The 23,271-nt window shown below is 34.7% G+C and overlaps 1 protein-coding gene across 1 annotated transcript in view; it reads right to left on the bottom strand.

Moving 5' to 3' along the window:
• Window positions 1-23,271, bottom strand: part of Rich (Guanine nucleotide exchange factor subunit Rich) — a 456,640-nt gene that overhangs the window by 269,464 nt on the left and 163,905 nt on the right. The window contains exon 13 of the mRNA XM_090404468.1: window positions 11,980-12,018. Coding sequence (XP_090260594.1) covers window positions 11,980-12,018 — 39 coding nt within the window. The remainder of the gene's footprint in view (window positions 1-11,979; window positions 12,019-23,271) is intronic.

Here is a 23,271-nt window from a genome sequence, read left to right as displayed (position 1 = left end):
TTTGTAAACCACCGATAGTAGACTGATGGGTCGGTAGTTCATCAAGTCTTTTACCTCACCTTTTTTATGCATCAGAATTAGGGTGGCCTTCTTCCATGTTCTTAGTATATCATTTTTCTTCAGTCATAAAGTAAATAGTTTTGCTAAGAAGAGTTTGTAGATCATTTCTCCACCTGCGTTTAGAAGTTCAGCTATAACTCCATCCTCACTTGCAGCTTTTCCATTTTGCCAGCTTTGGATGCTGCACATAACTTCTTCTGGTAGAATCTGTGGTACTTCAGCTATTTTGTAGTTGTCTTCATTTAATTCAGCATCCTGATATAATACTGAGTAAAATTCTTCAATTCTTTTTGCTATAGCATATCTGTCTTCGGTTATGGTCCCATCTTGTAGTTTGACTGCGACCATTGATGAATATATATATAGGTAACCCTCATATAATGCGGTACTTACACAATGCAGTCTACAAATTGTAGTATCCCTTGTTCAACGTGGTCTGCAATTTCTAGTAACTCTTTTATTTTTTTTTTTTCATATTTTTCACCTCAGGACTTAAAAATCAAATTTTATCTTTGTTAAATTTGTGTCTGCCCGTATCGTGCAAGTAGTTATAAGTATCGAATTTAGTTTTATTGTATCACTGAATAAGGTACTGTACAGAGGCTTTTGCAGTCTGTGTCATTCTCAACAAACAGTGCAATTAGAGACAGATGGAATAAAAACGGCGCTAACTAATAAATCACATGTCCCCTCTCACAGAAACTATGCTGTATAGACTTAAGCAAAACCATATGTTGCAACAAAACACAGTATCTAACTAAAAACTATTGTCCAATTTTTCAATTATGAAATAAGTGTTTTTTATTGCATTTGAAATTCTTGATGTCATTATGACAGATCACAAAGGCTACCTTAAAATAAAAGACTACCAAGAATTGAAACATGCCATATAATGAATGTGTCAGTTCGCAGGTCACCTCAAACCCAAACAAGAAGCCATAAAATTCAACCAAGGGTTGAAACATTTGTGTGAGTTAAGCCAGTCAGTAATGAGAAGTTCCATCGGAACGATAAATGACACCCTGTTGTCAATGTGTTAAAACTAATAGTGAATGTTGTTATGACAATTTCAGATGTTATGAAATTCGATTGAAGAGAATTAGCATTTCAACTCAACACTTGTCAGTTGCTTTTGTCTTTTGGGTCGTGCGATCTTTTGTTAATACCGCACCAATCATATGCACGTCTTTATAGCTGCTGTCTTGTGTAAAACAAAATTCAGCTTGTACGAATTAAAAAAAAACTTGAATAATTTATAAGCGTATAAAAGGATATCTATCACCTGTAAATCGTTGATGTGCCACCTTTGGCACGAGTGCCAGAGGTTCACCATCTAGGGTTCAATGTATAAAGTGTTTATTGTTGAAAATTGTCTTCGTTTTCTGCCAGGAAAGCACATTTAAAATCATAAGTGTGTTATTCTCAAGCAGAGCAGTTTATTTTCTGGTGAGTTACATACATATGTAATGCTTTTTTTTTAATGTAAAAGTTTATTTTTATTGTAATGACCACTAAAACTGCAACGAAAGGGGAAAAAACGTATTGTAACAAGTAAAGAGGAATTTCATTTAAATAAAGGTAACAATTAAAGAGGAAATTTATTTCTCTCGAAGAAATAATTAAAATCTTGGATCGGTGGAAAATTGGAGAAAAACCAGGAGTTGTTGCAAGGACTCTGAATTTAAATGAATCAACAATTCAAACAATCAAACAACATGAACATAAAATCCAAGAAAGTGTTATTGCTGGGTCAATGGTAAGTGCAAAGCGCATTGCTCGTGTTCGCGATATTCTAATAGAAAAAATGGAGAAATCTCTAATGATTTGGATAGAAGATTGCACTCAAAATTTGCTTAATAAGGTGTCCATCCAAAGTGGATGGACACCTTATTAAGCAAAAAGCTCTCAAAGTTTATAAACCTTTAAAATAACCTGATCAAGATTCTTCAGAAGAAATCTCTCAGCATGGATTTTGTGCCAGTAAGGGTTGGTTCGAAGACTTTAAAAAGCGGTTTTCTTTGTATAATCTTAAAATCCAGGGAGAATCAGCATCAGCAGATGTTGAAGCTGCCCGGAAATACCCAGCAGAACTTTTAAAAATCATTAAAGAAGGTGGTTACAGTGCAGACCAGGTGTTCGATGCGAATGAATCGGGGAAAAAATAATGGGAAAAATGCCAAAACGCACCTATATTTCGAAAAATGAAAGATCAGCTACTGGATTCAAAGTTTCCAAAGATAGAATTACTCTACTGTTTTGTAGTAATGCATCAGGTGATTACATGACAAAACCAATGTTTATTAACCGATCTGCAAATCCTCGTGCGATGAAAGGGCTCGACAAGTCCATCCTAACTGTTTATTGGCGGGTTAACAAAAAAGGCATGGGTTACAGCTAGCATGTTCAAAAATTGTTTTTTTCAAGTGTTTTGTACTCGATGTAGAAAGTTACACAAATAAAAAGAATATGGACTTCAAAATTCTACTAATTTTAGATAACGCACCAGGCCACCCAACAAATTTAAGCCATCCGAATATTAAAATAACTTTTTTGCCGTCTAATACTACTTCACTTATTCAACCACTCGACGAAGAAATAATATCAACATTTATTCATATTATATTCGGCGAACATTTAAATTAATTTTGGAAAAAATGGAATCTAATCCAACATGACACTGCCTGAAGCGTGGAAAGAGTTTTCAATATTGAATTGTGTAAAAATTATTTCTCTGTCCATTAAAGAATTACAACCCTCTATGCTGAATGCTTGCTGGAAAAAATATGGTCTGAAGCCGTAATGGAACAAAATTTCGTACTTCCAGTGGATGCCGAGCTATGTTGTATAATAAATGTCGCACACATTTTTGGTGGAGAGGGCTTTTGCAATATGGTTGAAAATGAAATTAGTGAATCAATTAATAGATGGCGTCAAACCAAATGGTTGGGAAAGTTCTGCTGAAGATTCTGATTGTGATGAATCCATTAAAGAATTCAGTTTAAATAAATTAGCAGAAGGATTAGACTTGGCAAGAAAGTTAGGAAGTTATTTTACAGATAATGATCCCTCAACGGAGCGCTCGGGAAAATTCACAAGACAATTGGATATTTGTTTAGAGCCATATTATGAACTTAATAAAAAATTGCAACATAGTTTGGAAAGCAAAGTCTTATTACTGACTTCTTGATGACTAAACCAGCCGAAGTATGAATTGGGAATTATACAAATGATATCCAAGAGATTTCAAGTGGTGATGACCTTTGGCCACTTAAAGAGCATCTACGAAATGTTATTTCTGAAGATTGTGATGACGATTAAAATATGCGCTGTATTTTACTGTGTCTAAAACATTTATGCATTATGTGCAATGAAATTTATGTACAATTTTATTTATTTTTAATTTTATACTATGTATTTGTCATAGTTTATGTTTTCTTAACTTACATGAATTTCCTGAATTAAATAAAAATATTGTTTTTGTTGGATATGTCATTATTGTTTATATAATTAAAAAAAAAAAAAACGATTTCGGAACCTAACTCTACTTTTTCTATGTGATGTAAGTCTCGTATAACGCAATTTATATGGAACCTAACATCCACGTTATACAAGGGTTACCTGTATATTCATCAATATATATATATATATATATATATATATATATATATATATATATATATATACACACACACACAGGGTGTCCCAAAATTCACGCAGAAGTAATTTTGATAGAAAACACAAGTTTTTAATTAAAAATTGTAATTTCTTATTGATTCATAAAGTATACAGTATAGGGTTATGCATGGAATAGCATATCGGGTAAATGGCCTCACCGGCTTTGCTGGCATATACGCACTCTTTTGTCAAAATTTTCCATGACCGTTTTGCATAAATGTGGCTGAATTTCGTTGATACAGCGCTCAATTTCCTCCTTCAAGGCATGGGTGGTCGTGGGCTTGTTGGCATAAACCTTAGACTTCAAAAAATCCCAAAGAAAAAAGTCCAACGCCGTTAAGTCACATGATCTGGGGGGGGGGGGGTTCTGCTCACCAAAACGGGAAATACATGACCAGGAAATGACTCATTTCTCAGGCTGTATGGCATGTGGCACCGTCTTGTTGAAACCACATGTCGTCCACATCCATATCTTGCAATTTAGGCACAAAAAACTGGATTATCATGTCGCGATAGCGAGCACCATTAACTGTTATTGCCTTACCAGCCGCATTTTCGAAGAAGAATGGACCGATGATGCCTCCAGCCCAAAATCCACACCAAACAGTGACACGTTGTGGATGTATTTGTTTCTCAACAATCACTCATGGATTTTCTGAACCCCAAATGCGACCCTTAACGAAGCCATCAAGATGAAAATGAGCCTCATCGCTGAAGATTTTGTTCAAAAAATAAGCATCCACTTGTTGTTGTTCCATAATCCATTCAACGAACTCTCTTTGCTGTGTGTGGTCAGTAGGCTTCAGTTCTCGAGTCAATTGAACTTTGTAAGCATAAAGATGCAAATCTTTCGTGAGAATACGCTGTAGAGAGCTTCTCGAAATGCCCAATTCAAGACCACGGTGCCGAATTGATGTTCCTGGAATCTCAGCAACACTCTCACGAACTGCTTCGATATTTTCTGTTGAACGACTTGTTGAAGGACGGCCAGAGTGTATAAGATCACTAATTGATCCAGTTTCCTTGAATTTTTTAATTAATCTTTTCACAGTTGATGAAGTTAAATCACTATTCCGACCATATTTTGTACGAAAATTGCAAACTGTAGCTGCCAAAACCTTCATTATTTTTAAAATATTGCTCAACAATGAAAATGCGTTGTTCTTTCGTGTAGCGCTCCATTTTTAATAACCCTGAACTGTCAGCTGTCACGCTGTCTTTTTTTTCTCATTGGCAACACTTTACCGCACAAATGGCGCTAAATTTAAATCTTGCATGAATTTTGGGACACCCTTTATATATATATTCTGTTAGTATACAGACTACAGGTAAAATAGCAAAGACATTTTGTAACTTTTTGATTACTCATTTCTTTATGATTCATATACTGTAAGGAATTATGTACAGATTATGAAGTCTTGTAAGTTGAAGGAAGTTTCATTATATAATGTGCCTTTTTGATTTTTTTCCTCCATTGAATATGATCAAAAGTGGATTGATTAACTCTGAAATACATTTATTTACTAGCGACGACAGATATCATCCTTACCTCTTATCTTAACAAATGTCAAATGATTTAAAATATCAACATTCCTTCTCCTGCGTTATATCATCAATTACAACTTATTTGTCAAGCATTACTTTTAATTGCTGGGCAGCTAAGTTTACTTCCAACACTTAGAAATCTAATATCATAGAGAATTTTTAATCAACAAAAAAGATGGAATTTGAAATAAAGCCTCCCCCCACCACCATTTTGTGAAATAAAAAAAAATGATATTTTTGATAGATTGTTTTAAAAAATATTGACCTTGAGAGTATTTCCTTTTCTTATAAGTCATACACAAGGCATTACATAAGTTTTAGGATAAAAAATTATAAAATATCAAAACCATATGACACAAAGATGAAACTTTTTTATTTGAAAACACAATCTGATTATTGTTATGTGACCTCAAGATCGAAAACATTAAGAGGTCATATAACAATAATCAGAGCATATGCACCTGTAGAGTGGAAAGAAGACAACAGAAAACAACAAAAACCTTTTACAAAGAACAGCTAGTCATAGATAAAACAAATCAAACAGACTATTTGCTACTAGCAGGGGATTTAAATACCCATAATGGGAAACAGGAAATAGAAACCAAACATATGCAGATATGGTGAAGATATGTGTAATCAAAACAGACACAAACTGCGAGATTTTGTCACTTATATTAATATGAGAATAATGAACTCAGTTTATGAACCTAAAGAAATACATAAATATACATGGTCAGTCAAAGGATGTAAGTCAACTGACTACATCATTGCAGATTTTAAATTAACCAAGATAATCCTAGATGTAAGAGTATATCGAAGCTTTGAATTAAACTCTAACCATTATATAGCATTGGCAAAAATTCGATTTAAACTGAAATGGCTACAAATAAAGTGGAAAATAACTATCAACCAAGTGACAAAATTTCTTCACTACAAGATCACTATACTAAGCAACAATATTAGAAATGCACTGATTTAAAAACAGAAACTATAGAGAAAAGAGCCTGTGTAGCTCAGTAGAAGTGGCGTTTGCACTCTACGGCGCTTGACCGCACAAAGAAAGGATTTGGTGGTTCAAATCTAGTCGCTGACTAGAGGAACTTTTTCTAAGCCTTTTTTTGGCCGGTTCCTGAGTTAGTCGATCTCTGGCACGGGCTAGCGGGTTTTTTCTCCCGGAAACTCGGGTTTTTCGTCCTGTAAACTCAAGAAAATTGACCGTAGAACCCACACTATTTTCAGACATTAAAAATATTGTGTTAGGGTTAGAGACCACGAGATGGCGGCACTAGCTTGCCGCCATTTTCACTGCATACCTATGAATCAGTGATATGCCTTGGGCCAGCTATCACTCTGATTGGCTACCAGTGGAGATTGAACTGCCCACTCAGTCTCCATAAGTTAGATAGGGTAAATGGCCCCGCCTACTCCCTATACGGGAACAACATAGGCGTTAGCTGATAAATCACAAATCTGTCCAGCTATTGATTACTGTTCTCACATTTGGAGTGAGGCTCCTAAAAGCTCGCTCAAAATGCTTGACTCAATACAGAGGAGAGCAATTAGACTGATAAATGACCCATCTCTTACCTACTCACTCCTCTCACTTTCACATAGATGTTTGGTCTCCACAATTTGTATATTCTATAAATATTTCCACAGGAAATGTTCATCTGAAACAGCATCAATAATTCTCCCACTCTGTACTAAGCCCATTGGAACATGCACGGCTGCCACCCAACATCCTTTCACAGTACACTTTGAAACCAGCAAAACAAGTTTCTTTTCCTCCTCCTTCATCCCTGCTACTGCTGTACTGTGGAACAGTCTACCCTCCCCCACCGACGTATTTGGGGGGGGGGGGGTAGACCTCCTCCTCCTTCATCACTGCTACTACCGTACTGTGGAACAGTCCCCCCGACGTATTTCCCAAGGAATACAATATGCAGGCCTTTAAATAGAATGTCAACAAGTTTCTCCTTTCCCAACTCACTACCCATGTACGGTACTAAAGTACTATACGTTGATCAGCTAACCTCTGTATAGGCCCAACACACATATATATATATAACTTTCAGTGATGTTTACAGTTATTTGCTCTATGTTTTACTGGTTATTTTTTTCTTTTTTTTTAATGTGCACCTGAAGAAGGCTGAAACAAGCCGAAACTAGTTGTGCTTATAAACTTTGTTTTCATTTTTCTATGTTTCATATTTCATTCAGTTTTTTAAAAATGTATATCAACCAAGTAAATCAATCTTCCTACATCTCTAGTCCTTATGACAAGGCAACTCACAATAATATCAGGGATTTCCAGAAAACCTTGAAGAGGATAGGCCTGAACATCAACAGGTTAGTGTTTTTCAAGCGATGTAAATTCCATGCCGTCTTTCCTAAGTTTATCTCCTTTAAAGAAAACATTAAAACGGAATGGGCTAGAAGGATTTACCATAGACTGGCTTTTTTATTTAGTAAAAAAAACGACGTTATCTCAAAAAATTGAACAATCTCTAGATAGTGACAGTTGGAATCTTCTTAAAGTGAGAAGTGAATCTCAAGCCATCAGAATTCAAAATGACAATAAACTGAAACTTATTAGAAAATTCGAAGCCCTTAAACAAATACAAAGAAATTTAACTTCTTAGAAACCATGCCTCCATCCCAACAAAGTTATTAACAAATCAAGTTATAATCTTTCTGATGCAGAGAAAAGTGTCCTCAGTAAAGGCCTAAATTTTGTTTTACCTTCTAGATCTATTCCAAAAGAATTATTACTTACAAAGATCGAAAATGCTACCTCCTTTCTTCCTACCCAAGAGGCAAACCTACTCTGCATTGAATCCATTTATCATCATCAATAACGCCAAACCCCCTACAGACAATATCTCTTCATCGGAACGACAGGCTATTAAGAAGTTACAAAACAACAAAAATATAATTATTCTTCCTATGGATAAAGGCAATGCCACAGTTGTTCTTAACATTGATGAATATCATAACAAGATGATGGAATTGTTACGGAGTGACACTTACTCAATCTTCAAGAGAGATCCCACCCGTGAACTCCACAACCGGACCAACAATCTACTGAGAACTACCTCTGAACTATCTAGAAATATATGCTTTCTCTTCATTCTCTCCATCCACTTATTCCACGATTGTATGTACTACCTAAAATTCATAAGGAAAATACCCCCACTACGACCTATCATAGAAGGAATTGACTTTCCAACATATAACCTTTCAAAATATTTGGCTAAATCTCTCAAGTGTTTTTCCGTTAAGTCATTGTCTTTTATTAAAAACTCTGCAGATTTTGTATCATGTATAAAAGATATTATTAAGGAAGATGAAATCATGGCTAGTTTTGACATCATCTCCTTATTTATCAATGTTCCTACGGACGAAGTTCTTGTACTACTCAAAGATAAATTATCAAAAAAGATCATGGCCTTACTTACTCATTGCATTCACTCAGGATACTCCAAGTTTCAGGATACCATCTATAAACAAAATTATGGTCTTGCAATGGGTAATCCATTGTCACCTGTACTTGCGAACATCTATTTAGAAAATCTGGAAGTTAAAGCCATCTCTTCTTATCCTTTAAAACCAAGAATTTGGAAAAGATATATTGATGACATTTTCCTGATTTGGAGTCATGGCCGTAAATCTCTCCTGAACTTCCCAGAACATCTAAATAATCAACATCTGAACATAAAATTTACGGCCGAGTTTAAAGCTAATGGTTCTCTTCCTTTTTTCTTTTGGACACCAAACTGATCAGTTCCTCAGAGAAATTAAAAATCTCGATTTACAGAAAAGCTACCCACACCAACAGATATCTCCACGGTCAATCCCATCATTATCCTCCTCAAAAGTTTGGAATCATTTCTACACTAGGACATCATGCTCGCTCTCTTCTTGATGATGAGATAGAATTTAATGAAGACCTCAATTTTCTCAGGTCTACTTTTCAACTAAACGGTTATTCTCAAAAAACAATTGACAAATTCCTATTAAATCCACCTGCTCGCCATAATAAAGAGACCAATAGTGCAAAAGGTAATATTTCCATACCATACATAAGCTCTGTCTCACCAAATTGGCCAAAGTTCTAGGAAATACAAAATAAGAACTATATTTACTCCTCCTCTGAAAATCCACTCCCTAGCCATCCGAAACCTAGACATCACAACCTTAAATAACCTGGTGTTTACCGGATTTGGTGCAACTGTGATATATCTTGCTTTGGCCAAACAAAGAAATCGATTGAGTTATGCATTGAAGAACATAAGAGAGAGATGGCAGTTACAGGAGAACACGAGCCAGTGCTTTGTCTAGTCATGTTCTGTTCTTGATCGATTCTAATGAAGAAATCTTAGCTATACAGTCCTATGGGACAAGTCTAATAATGTTTTCCATTGCCACGTTGAATTAGAAAGAAAGATAATAGAATCAAAAGAAATCATTCTCAGCCCCCCTACATCTCAACAACAACCTGAGTTACAACCTTTCAGGCTGTCATTGTGCTATGATGAAATACTGGCATTCGCTAGATGCTATACGCATGCATATGCCCAACGATGAAGCCAACAAGAGAACAGTTTTGAATGTGCAGACTTCAATGTTTCAATGTTGAAATATATATACTAATTTTCCCGTGATGTTTACAGTTATTTCCTATATGTTTTACTGGTTGTTTATTTTTTAATGTGCACCTGAAGAAGGCTGATACAAGCTGAAACTAGTTGTGCTAATAAACTTTTTTCATTTTTCTTGGTTTCTAGTCATTCAATTTTTTTTTAAATGTATATCAACCTAGTAAATCAATCTTCCTACATATATATATATATATTTTTTTTTTTTTTTCAGAATTCATTTTTACTTGATTGGAATATTATGAAAAAAGCTTTAATGACTGATACTGAGAGATAAAAAGATGACATGATATTGAAGATACTACTAGTATACTAGTTTCGTTGAATTGATCAACATCTTCAGGTATCACAATCAAAGAAGTATATAAAGAATTACAGACTTAAAATTATAATAACAGAACAAGTACAAAAAAACAGTAGCATGTTTAAAAACAAAATGCGAGCTTGAGTTCCAAACAAACGTATACTACGCGCTGTCGCGAGTGCGCCAGTACTGAACAGAGGCAATGTGTGCATCAGAGAGATTAAAACTCAGGCTGTTGTTGATATGAGAGGAATCCAGAGAAATTTCCCTAGATTCGACAATCTTTCTCTCGAGTTCATCATAGCACACATGGATGTTAGAAGTTTGAGTCCAGTTCACAATGTGTTGGCGGCCTTCGTCTCAGTTAGCTGAAAACAGAACGTGGCAAGAGAGATTGCTGGCTCTAGTCCTATTATAGGAGATATCTCTACGGTGTTCTTTCAAACGTAGAAAGGATGGATTTAGCAGTCTGGCCATACTTTGGCTTTCCACAATCACATAAAATCTTGTACACTCCTGGAAACTGAGTTGGAAGATGTTTCTCTTTAGGTTTGCTAAGTATTGAATGAAGTTTTGGAAGCGTAGTGAAGCAAGTTTTGAAGTTAAAGTTTATGGGTACAATAAGATTGTGTAAGTAAATATCGAAATAAGCTCACTCAAGGTGTGTCTTATTCTAAACTAACTGTGTTCTTATTCTAATTAACTTGTGTAGGTGATTATTGTAATAAGAAGAATACTGCACTGGATAATATAATTTAACATGAATTAATCTTGCCCAAGATATGCCTTATTTCCAGTTTGTGTATGTATGACCAGCAGAATATTCTAGACTGCGAGATTCAACTTTAAGGGAAAAAACATAGAATTAACTCTGAATCATGACGAATTGAAATTAACAAAGAATTGTAATGCAATTGTATGTATGTATATATATGTCAGTGTAAATCAGACTTTGTAAATGGTCTTTTTATATATATATATATCCAGGTTTGTTAAAACCAGGTTTAAAATCTTGGTATCTTTAATGTATATTATACCCAAGGTAAAAAGCTTTATATATATATATATATATATATATATATATATATAATTAAATAGCTTCTGAACAACACATTGAACTGATTCTATCAATGCAATATCCTGAAAAAAATTTGAACCTGCATAAGATTAAGTGATCAATAATCGAGTCATAACTAATTAAAGGTAAAGATTAACATGTGGGAAATGCAAACAATATCTGCTTTTCTTTAAATTAAAAATCTTATAATCTCGCACTCAGATACAAGATCTAACTGGCACAGTCGAAAAACAAATTTGTTAGGCTACAGAACAAAAACGATGAAGCAGAGTTTAGAACTACTGAAACATCAGAAAATATAACCCTTCTATGTCATGAAATGTTTCTTAATTGACCATTTAAAAATCAGTTTTAAGTTTATATACCTAGAAATAGTTCCAATTAGACAAGAATATTTTATGTTACACACATTTTGAGAAAGACTAAATTAGATGAGATCATTTTTCTTTCTTGATAAAGGAATAGTTAAAGCACTCATCTTAAATTTATTTAATTTAAATTTCTTGAACTCATCTGTTCACTGTTTAAAATGAATTTTTGATAATTAACTGGGATATTAGTAAAGGAAGTCATGTAATATAATGTATTATTCTAAACACAAAAACAATGAGAATAAAACTCTGTGTGTGTGTGAGAGAGAGAGATTAACAGAAACTTACCCTGACTGGCCAGTTATTTCCTAAGTAAGTATAAGGAATCTATGGAGGGGAAAAATAATAAAACACTATGAAAATACTTTTTATTTCTAACTGCTATCATAAGTTTTAAAAATACTATTTTGTCTTAGTTTAAAAAAACGTATGTGATAGACATCCATATATTACTAGCAGACTGCTGTTATGATAAGATTTTCATTTGGTAATTGCCTAGTACTTTTGCACAACAATGGCTCATGTTTTCAATGTAATTACTATTATTATTATTATAAATAATTCAATTTTATTACTAATATTATTATAAATAATAAGATAATGTGGATGATAAAGTGACAAATGAGCAAAATAGCACACTTATGCAGCGTTCTTCAAGGACATGATCCATACACATATTTCCAACCCAACTCTAGGATCCATAACTTAAAACTAGTTTAAAGAGTGTCTTTTACACTGCTAGTATGCTGTTTTGGCTAATTTTTCTCTTATTCCATGCAAATTTATTCAGTGGCTCCCCACCATGTCAGCTTTGGTTACTCTGTTGTCTATTTCCAGATTTAACCTGCCATCTTCACTAAAAACTGTGCCTAAATAGATGAAATATTTTACTTGTGCTATAGGATCTCCACTGAGAATGCAGCTGAATATACTCCTGCCCAGTGCTATTTTTCTGGAAAAAAAGGTGCCGGTACTCACCATGAAGATGTTATTACAGCAACTTCCACACTTTTAACATATCCTCCAATATATATCCTCATCATCTCTAGATTGTTTCTTGCTTTTGGTATCAACTGCAGAATGAAGACCTCGGAGCAGCCATAAGTCCACATATTTGCTAGGGTTGAACTAAGTGAGAGAGGAGGTCCTACTATCCTGATGAACATCAGTGCAGAAGTTGTCCGTACAAGCAGAGATGAATTGGATGAAGTTACTATAAGATTCATCTGAGAGAAACCATTTCACATTCAATGGAAGATATTGCAATTGTGCCCAAAATGTGCTTTAGAGGAAGTAGTATGTCCGGGACTTTATTTTCTTGAAGATATTCACGGAACCCACGAACTGCTTCTCTTTCATTTAAGTGAAATTTGCGTGCTAACTTTTTAATTTCAGCTTGACCAAATGTCAAATGCTTCCTATGATTTTTTGGACAATACTTGGAATCTAAATCTTAACACATTCAGGCAAATCAGCATCATCTCCTTCAAGCATATGCTTTCCAACAGCTTCTTTCAGACTTTTATAGAAAGCAGATGAACTTATTGCAGGACTGTGTCTTTCATTTTTGTGGAGCTCAATCCCTTTTGAATTTCATGTTCTTCTGACTTTGAAGAGAAATATTGTAGTATGGACCAGGATTTTCAATTCTTTCTTCAAAAAGTTGAACTGTATTCTTTATCTTCCTGTCTGCTTTTTACAATATTTCTCTTTTGTAAATCTAGACTTAGTTCACCAAGTTCTTGGACAGCATTACACATAAGGCCCAAATCAACAACAAACTTGCATGACATTATTTTTCTTAAAAGACTCTCATAAAGAAAGCAATCTGTTTTGCTTCTTCTGCTGTCTTCTTTTGCCTCAGAATGTGATGCATGAGGACTTCAAAGTCTTGCCACACTGCAAAAGCAATGCAATGCGAAACTAGATCAACCCAGCGAGTGCTTAAAATTCTGAAATTCAACTTCAATTAAGAAGTTGAAGTTCTAGAGTTGCTGCTCATTCCTGTAGTTCCTTAGCATTCTTAGGTGAAGCATGATAAGTCACATAAAGTTTGTCCATGAAACTCTTAAAGCGATTCACTCCTGCCACATTGTTCACTGTGTCACTATCAGACCATTCAAGGCGATGGCTAGCACAATGCCAGAAAATAACACTAGGAAACTTCTCTTACATTAGCCTCCTTACACCATTACGCACAGCAAACAACACGGCTGCATCATCATCACAAGTTACAGACAATAAATACTCCTTTAAGCAATCTTCAGATAATCCTAAACACTCAAGATGAATAATTAAAGAGTTTAGAATTCCTCTAGCAGTTACATCTGATAATTCGATCAAATCTAGGAAAAGATTCACAGGAGCCGAAAATTCAGGAAAAACTATACAAACAATAATAATTAATGTTGTTGTTGTGTTACTTACAGTTGTCGATTCATCAATAAATAATGATATTTTGTTCTTGGAGTTCACTGTATTGTCTATTAATATTTTTCTCATTTCATTTGCGATATGGCTCGTGTTAATGCAAGCATTTGCAGAATGAAGAATATATCTCATGTCTAGGCCACTAAGTTCCTGTAAATTTACTTCTTCTTCAAAGTTGTTAAATGATTGATTTCTCCTCGCAACTTTGTAAGCAGTTCGAAACACTTTTCCTGTAGTCTTTATTATGAGACAAAGCATTTGGGAAAACTTTCTCTAATGTTTCGTTTTTTGCTTCAGATTTTTATTTTTTGGCACTCTTTGTGCACTGCACTCTCCTTATGATCGTAAGATCGTAAATCTTTTTTTTCTTAATGACATTAACTGTTGTTTACGAAATTCTCCAAAATGACTGATTTTACCATTTGCTCACTCCCCTGAAATTTTCGTTCCCATGTGTTTATCGACAACAAGACTTCCGACATCACGACACACTTTACAACCCAACCTCTTATTCTTGACATACAGCTACTTGTTTCTCTTGTAGAAGTCATTTTTCTGCAAAAATGTCTAACATTTGGGCCAACTGTTTATCAGAATCTGCTTCCTTTTCCTTTTGACCACGTGGATCTTCGGTCTTGGTTTCGTGATCCTCTTCACCAAGTGCATTTTGGGTCTAGTTTTCTGTTTTACAGGATCACAAGTAGATTCAACAATTTCTGCTCCTTCAGCCTTCTTTTTTTTTACTCATTGGCATAAAGTAACTACTTATTTTACTCATTTTGAGCAATGATTGCACTGATTTAACTTAGATTAATTCAAAACTCACGTGAACACCTGCCTGGTTCAGAATGAATACAGAACTGATAAACTGATATTGGAAGCAATTGGAAATGAACATAACTTCCTGTTTCTGGTTGCGTACCAACCTATGAAACAGGAAAGCAAGGTACCAACTTATGAGTAATCAAGACTAAAAATTCAATCCGTGAACACAGTACCATCTACCGGAATATTTATAATACATTTTGCTGTCAATAAATCGCAAATTTTTAAAAACTTAAGAAAAAAGGTGCCGGTACTGTGTACCGCCAGAAAAAAACCATTGCTCCTGCCCATTTTCATAGTTTTGGTCTGTTTATTGCTTATTTTCATGCCAAATTTGTTACAGCTGTTATTCAATGTAGTTAGCGAATCCTGGAGACTTATGTATTGAGGAGTACAACATCATCTGCATAAAGAAAAAAGCTGTTTGACATTTCCAGAATGCACATTATCTCCACTCTTATTCATCATCTATATGGATCGCATTATGAAAGAAAGTGGCATCAAGCTGATATTAGAATTGGAGAAGTCAAACTTAGCTCTTTGCCTTATGTAGATGATGTTGTACTTCTAAACACATCTACTGCAAGTATCCAGGATTCACTAACTAAATTGAATAATAGATGTAACAAATTTGGCATGAAAATCAGCAATAAAAAGACCAAAACTATGAAATCGGCAGGAGCACAGAAAACTTCAGCTGCATTCACAATGAACATCCTATAGAGCCCCCTGATTGCACATGAAACCAGATGGTTTCATGTATTTCCTTCAAATCTGACTGCTGATTGACAATTTAAATATAGACTATGTATTGCTCTGTATAATGTTCCATTCACCCCCATATAATTGTAGTGTTTTGAAAAGCTTTTTTCTGGGCACCTTATAGTAAGCCTTTTCCAGACCTACAAAATTTAAGTACACATCAATAATTAAAGACTTATTTTGTAAGCTAGCCAAGTAAATAATAGTTTAATATCCAACATTTCACTGACTAATATCTGTCAGCATTTTCAAAGGAATACACTGGTAGGCGATAGAAAGTAACAAAAACTAGGAAACTAACCGCAATTCTAAAAATTATATAAAGTTATCACTGAACGTGAAACAGTGATATGATACGTGTGTCACAAGTACAAAGTTTTATTTGTTGAGATATTTAATGTAATTTTCATGAAAGTTCATTTCATTTTGGTTAAATGATCAGATTAGAGTTTTCCATATATCTGGTAAGATTAGGCTTTGATTCTTATTTAAGTTACCTGTTGAATGGGCGACTGTAGCAGCTTCTTCGAAAGTTCTGGAATGGTAGTTCTCTTCTATGTAGGGTATATGACTCATATCCCAATCAATATTATGGTTGGTAGAGGCAAAGTGGAAAGAAAGGCTTGATATATCATGTCTGTTATTCCTAACACAGCCTATGTGTTCCTTTTTTCTTGTTTCAAAACTTCTTGATGTCTGTCCGATGTTTATTTGTTGTCTAGTGGTCAAGAAAAAGGTCATCTTAAGTACACATCCTTGTCATGATTTCTCAACTATTTGTCTTAAAGTGAAAATCTGATCTTGATACCCTTTATTTGGCCTGAACCCAGCTAGTTCTTCTCAAATTTTTCTCTTATACAATCTTTATCAACTTCTTATCAAGTATGCATGCATAAATATTACCTGGAACACTTAGTAGCAAAATTTCTCTGTAATTCCCACATTCAGTTCCATTTCCTTTTCTATAGATGGGTATACTATGAGAGCTCTACTCCAATCATTGGAAATTTGACCTTCTGACCAGGCCCAGTGAATTATGCAGTGTAGGCACTGCAAAACTTTTATACCTCCATACTTAACCATTTCTGGTCGAATATCATCTACTCCTGCTGCCTTTCCACATTTCAAGTTTTTGATGGCTTTTTCTACCTCAAGTATTGATATGTACTCCAATTTGCATTCCTTTGAAATTTTTCTAGTATGTTCTGTCACTGCTTCGCTCGTTTAACAGTCTTTCAAAGTAATTACTCCAGACTTCTAGGATATTCTTGTCTTCAGTTTTTATGTCATGATTAAACTTCTTCAACAGCCTCCAGAACATTTTGCCACCTTCCTGATATTTATTTTCTATATTCTTATCAGTGTTCCCATGAGAGGGCATCTGCCGGCTTATTTGGTAGACTTTCTTCTTTTCTAGGACTGCTCCGTTAACATTTTTTGTCCACCATGGTATTCTTATTTTTCTATCCTTGTCCTTGCAGACAACTTCACTACATACCTTCCTAGCTTATTCAATCAATGTCTTCTTCAGAGTTTGCCACTGAGACTCCAAGGTTTGGTTCTTGTTTTCAATTTGTTTCATTTTTTCTTCAATAAGGTTTGTATAGTCGAGTCTATAATTTACTTGTAAAAGTTGCTCAACTGTAATTCTTTTTAAAACTTTCTTACATACTCTTCTTTTCAATGTGATATCTATTTTTTATTATCATCATCATCATCAAATTCCTGATATGTACACTCAAGGGGGTGTAGAGGATACAACAGTACTACATGAAAAACTTACATCACCATTAATTTCCTATCTAAAATTTTCCTCCAAATCAATCTGTTACCTGTCAAGACTCCAGCATTATCAGATCTTATATTTCTATCTTCTAAGGCACTTTTTACTGTATCAATCCACCTGTATCTTGGCCTTCCTCTGGGTCTTTTTCCTGCCAACCTGGCAGAGAACACTTGTTTTGCTAATCTTTCCTCTCCCATTCGGTTTAAGTGACCACACCACCTGAGATTAGCTCTGCTAACACATTCCTGGATGCTAACAATGTCAAGTTTTTCCCAAATATCCTCATTTTTAATATGATATTGCCATTTATGCCATCTGTTCATGCCCCTAATCTTTCTCAGGATTCTCATATCTCAGTTTCTAGTCTATGGTCAAATGTTTTATTTCTAACCCAGCTCTCAAATCCATAAGTTAAAAGTGGCTTCGACACTGTCTTGTATACAGCTAATTCAGTGTTTTGACTAATTTCTCTCTTATTCCATATAAATTTATTCAATTGACTTCCTACCATACCAGTTTGTTGATTCTGTTGTCTATTTCCATATTTAATTTACCATCTTCACTAAAAATTGTGCCTAAGTAGCTGAATGTTTTACTTGTTCTATAGGTTCTCCATTCACATTGCAATTTATATTTTCACTGCTTCTGCCTATTTTCATTATGTTTGTCTTGGTACAGCTGACGTTCATGCCAAATCTGTTACGGCAGTTATTCAATTTAGTCAGGAAATTTTGCAGACTTATAGTTGGATTTATTTAGAAGTATAACATCATTCACATACAGTAAAGATCTGAGATTAACATCTCCAATTTCGATATCAGGTTTAATACTACTTTCCTTCAAAATGTGATCCATATAGATAATGAATAACAGAGGGGATAATGCACATCCTTGTCTGACACCAGAATTAACATTAAACAATCTTCTTATCTTCTTCTTCTCCCTTCCATCATCTATGCGGATGATGATGGAAGGGAGAAGAGGATGAATGAACTCTTTCCACTTCTGTCTGTCCCGGGAGAGTCTGAACAATTCTGTCCAGTTTGGTGTCACTTGTTGTGATTTGGTTTTCAGGTCCTCTTTTATTTTGTCTATCCATCTAATTCTGGGCCTTCCTTTGGATCTTTTACCTTCCATCGTTGTATTCAGGGCTTTAGATGGTAGTCTTTCTGTTCCCATTCTGGTCACATGGCAAAACCATCGGAGTCTTCTTTCTTGGATTTTGCCTATTATTGTTATTTCTTGTTTTAGTCATTTCCTTATGTCTTCGTTTCTTAGTCGATCCAGCAGAGATACTCCAAGTAATCTTCTTAGCTAACTAATAATTTTTTCTCTTCAGCCTTTTTGAGATTCCAGCATTCACTTCCATAGAGGAGTATTGGGAGGACCATTGTTTCATAGATTCTTACCTTTTGTTACTTGTTTGATGTCTCTTGACTTCCATATTTTATTAAGTCGTCCAAAAGTTTGGGATGCTTGACTGATTCGTCTGTTTATATTTTATAATTTCACCATTGTACTCAATAATTCCTCCAAGTTAGGTGAAGTTTTCTACCTGCTCTAGATTCTTACTATCAATTTAAATTTTCAGATTGGTGCTTCTTTTTCCTATTTGCATAATTTTTATTTCGTCTATATTTATGTTTAATCCAGATTTTATACACTCCTACTTTATTTTATCAGAAATTCGCTGTAGATTTTCTTCTGTGCTTGCAAGTAATGCAATGTCGTCTTCAAATTTTAAATTTGTCACATTTTTGCCATATATTTTGATTCCAAAGTCTTCACAGTTTAAGGCCTTATTGGTTGCTTCTTCCAGTGTAAGATTGAACAGGTCTGGTGACAGATTGCATCCCTGTCTTACTCCGCTCTCTGTGTGGAACCAGTTGGTTAATGTATCCTCCATTCGTACTGCACTTTCAGATTTCTCATACAGATTCTTTATTATTCTTATGGTTTTGTTGGGAATTCCAAATTCTTCCATAGTTCTCTTCTACGGATTGAATCAAATGCCTGACGAAAGTCTATGAAATTTATGTAGCAACTTTGGTTGTACTCTAGTGTCTTTTCTATTAGCTATCTTAAGGTGAATAGTTGATCAATTGTGCTTCGCCATGGTCTGAAACCTGCTTGTTCTTCTCCTAGTGCCAGTTCTATATATGGCTTAATTTGTTTTTGGAGTACTTTTGTAAAATCCTTACTTGGAATACTGAGGAGGCTAATGCCTCTGTAATTATTGCATTCTGTTTTATCTCCTTTTTTGTATATAGGAGTTATGACTGATTTGGTCCAATCAGTAGGCACTGCTTCGTTTTTGTAGATCCTTTCAAATAATGTTTTTAATGGTTCCAAAAGTTGTTCCTTTCCTGCTTTTAAGAATCTGCATGTATTTGATCAATACTAGGTGCTTTCCTAGTTTTGAGTTTTTCTATGCTGTGTGCTATTATTTCTTTGGTAAAGATATTTGTTTCTTCTTCCATTTCAGTGGCTGGAATCTTAATATCCTGGGAGCTGTTTTTATTATATAAATCTTTGAAGTATTCTTCCCATCTGGCCATTCTTTTTGTTTTACTTTCAATTAGTTGTCCCTCTTTGTTTTTGATCATTATAATTTTTGTTGTCCGTGTCTTACTAATTTGGTCTATTTGTTTATATAATCCATGAAGGTTATTTTCTTTTGATAGCTTTTCTGCCATTTTGCATTTTTCTTCTAACCAGTTATTCTTGTCTCTTTTAACTAGTTTTCTAATTTCTCTGGTTAATGTATTATATTCATTTCTGTTATAGTTCTGTATTAGTTTCATGCTTTTCCTTTGATCGCTTAACCTTTTTACTTCATTCGAGATCCAATCCTTTTTACTTTCTCTTTCTGTGTAACCTATTGTTTTTTCTGCCAAATTTAATATTATTTCCTTTAATTTGCACCAATGTTCTTCGATGTTTATATTCTGTTTTGGTAGTTCCTTCAGGTTTTTATCTAGTTCTAGTTGATATTTTCTTAGAATATTGTTGTCTTGTAGTTTTTTACATTCAGTCTCCTTTTGACTCTAAAAGTGCTTCCAGATTTTAACTTTATTCTTAAGTTTGCTAATACTAGCTTTGTATTAGCTAATACCAGTTAATACAATTTAGGATACTTGATTTCCATCTTTGGTTTACAATAATATAGTCTATCATATTCTTGGTTTGTCTGTCTGGTGATATGTCCATTTTCTTTGGGGTTTTGGATGTTTAAAGAGAGTGTTGGTTATTGTTACTCTATTATTTGAGCAGAAGTTTAGCAGTCTTTCACCATGTTCATTGCTTTCTACATACCCGAACTTTCCAATTACTCTTGGCCAGGTAACCAGTCTTTGCCTACTTTTGTGTTTAAGTCCCCCATTACAATTAGATCTTGACTTGATGTCTGCTGTACTGCTTTTTGCAAATCTATATAGAACTCCTCAATGTCTTCTTCTGATGATGTTGAAGTCAATGAGTATACTTGAATAATTGATAGTGATCCGATTGATGTTTTAAATCTTGCTTTAATTATCCTAGGTGAGATAGGATTGTAGGACAATAGAGAGTTTTGAGCTTTTGGTTTTAATATAAGTGGTGCTACTCCTTCTTGGTGTTTGTTGTCGTCCCTGCCTGAAGTTAAGATTTTGTACTGTCCATGGTGGAAGTCTACTTTTCCAGTCCATCTGGTTTCACAGAGTCCAATCACTTCCCATCGGTAGTTATCTAATTTATGCAGTAGTATTTCCAATGCTTCTTCCTGGTGAAGAGTTCTTACATTCCATGTTCCTATGCTTGTTATGTTTTTCCTGTCTATTAGGAGATGTTTTGTTCCAATAGCATATTTTTCACCTTCACTATCTTGGTTCCCTAATAGTGGTTGCAACTCTCGTTTGACCAGGTAATGGTCAAGCCAGCATGTATCTTTAAGTTGGTTAGAGTTCATTCGGTTTCAATGGTTAAGTTTTCGTCAAGTGTCAACCACCACTCCTTGACCTGAATTCTGCCGCTTTAGTAGATAGTGGAAACTACAGTTTGAGAGGAAAGCGTCACCCCCCTCGTCCTCGAGTTGCTCTAATAGCACTGGGGGGGGGAGTAAGAAGTAAGAGAGAGAGAGAGAGAGGGAAAGAAGAGTAGAAGACCAGTCTCCAGATATAATATACCAAGTGTATATTGTATGAAGTAAGATCAGGTCTAGTTTGGGTATCTCGGGTTTGCCATGCCCGTACTCATCAATGTGAGCCCCTGAGAGCAATCTTCTTATACTTTCTTCAATTCTAACTGATAACCACAACTCAAATCAAGTATTGCTTGATATAATTTCCTATTGACACCATACAACTGTAACATTTTGAATAGTTTTTTTCTTGGCACCTTGTCATATGCCTTTTCCAGATCTACAAAACTTAAATACAGATCTGTTATAGTCCCACGATTTCTCAACTATTTTTCGTACATTGAAAATCTGATCCTGACAGCCTCAATTTAGCCTGAATCCAGCTTGTTGTTCACCAAGCTTCCCTTCCACAATCCTGCTCAACCTTTTCTCGAGTACACTTGCATAAATCTTACCAGAAACACTCAGTAGAGAAATAACTCTGAAATTCTCACATTCAGTTTTATTTCCCTTTTTATATATGGATACTATGAGCTCTACTCCAATCATCTGGAATTCTTCCCTCCGTCCAGCCCTTCTGCAGTGTAGCCACTGTAAGGCTTTTTATACCTCCATACTTGAACATTTCTGGTTGAATATCATCTATTCCAGCTGCCTTTCCACATTTCAGGCCTTTGGTGGCTTTTTCTACTTCAAGTATGGATATGTATTCCTGATTGCATGCCCGGTCAGTGTTTTTTTTTTTTGCCACTGTGCTATCACTGCTTGTTTCATTTAGCAATTTTTCAAAGTAATTGCTCCATACATCAAGGATATCTTTTTCTCGAAGTTTTCATATCACCTTTTATCATCTAATTCATTTTACAGCACTCTTTCCTCAATTTCTGAGCTTTATCAACAACCTGCAGAATATCTTGCCACCTTCTTGATATTTATTTGGTTTAGCTAATTTTACACAGTGTTTAGCTTTCTTACATTTGTCTCTGTTTTTATCCTGCTTAATATTAAGTAATGATTAATCCTAATTTCAAATCTTCTATATACTCTTGTATCCTGAATGAGCATGATGTTATCACTATCAACAATGACATAGTCAATGAGGATTTTCTTATTTCTTCTCTCCAAGTGAACATGTGTACATCTTTATGTTGACATATGATGTTAGTAATGACCAGTCCATGTCCTGAGCAAAAATTCAGTAAATACTTCCCAACTGAATAATAAATTTATGGAAACTGGTAAGTTTGTGGTCAAGATCTGCTGGTAGTTTTTGAGCAAATTTCATTTTTTGTCGTATTACCAGATTTTGTCTGTTCATAAAATTATTACATCATCCTGAAGTAGCTTGAAATTCTATACTTTCATCCGGATTCAATTTTGACCATTTTAGTGAATATGCTCTAATCATATTTCTTGTAACAAGATAACCATTCTGCCTTTGTTCAAATACCCATTCTGCAACATGATTTTCCAGTTGTGGCCATCGAGTGATCCTGGTTCTCATCGCACATTTTTCTTTGGCAATTTTTTTAAAATATCTTCTTTCTTCCTCCATTCTCTTATTATCTTTTCGTTATGTCAAACTTTCTTGCAGCAGCACAGTTATTAGTTTGCTTTGCCATTTCAATTACCCTTATTTTAAATCGAGCTTCATGCTTTC

The sequence above is a fragment of the Typopeltis vanoorti genome, chromosome 14 (assembly GCF_054136105.1).
Source record: "Typopeltis vanoorti isolate ZY-2024b chromosome 14, IOZ_Tvanoo_1.0, whole genome shotgun sequence".
Taxonomy (NCBI): Eukaryota; Metazoa; Arthropoda; class Arachnida; order Uropygi; family Thelyphonidae; genus Typopeltis; species Typopeltis vanoorti.
This window is presented reverse-complemented; position numbering and strand designations above follow the sequence as displayed.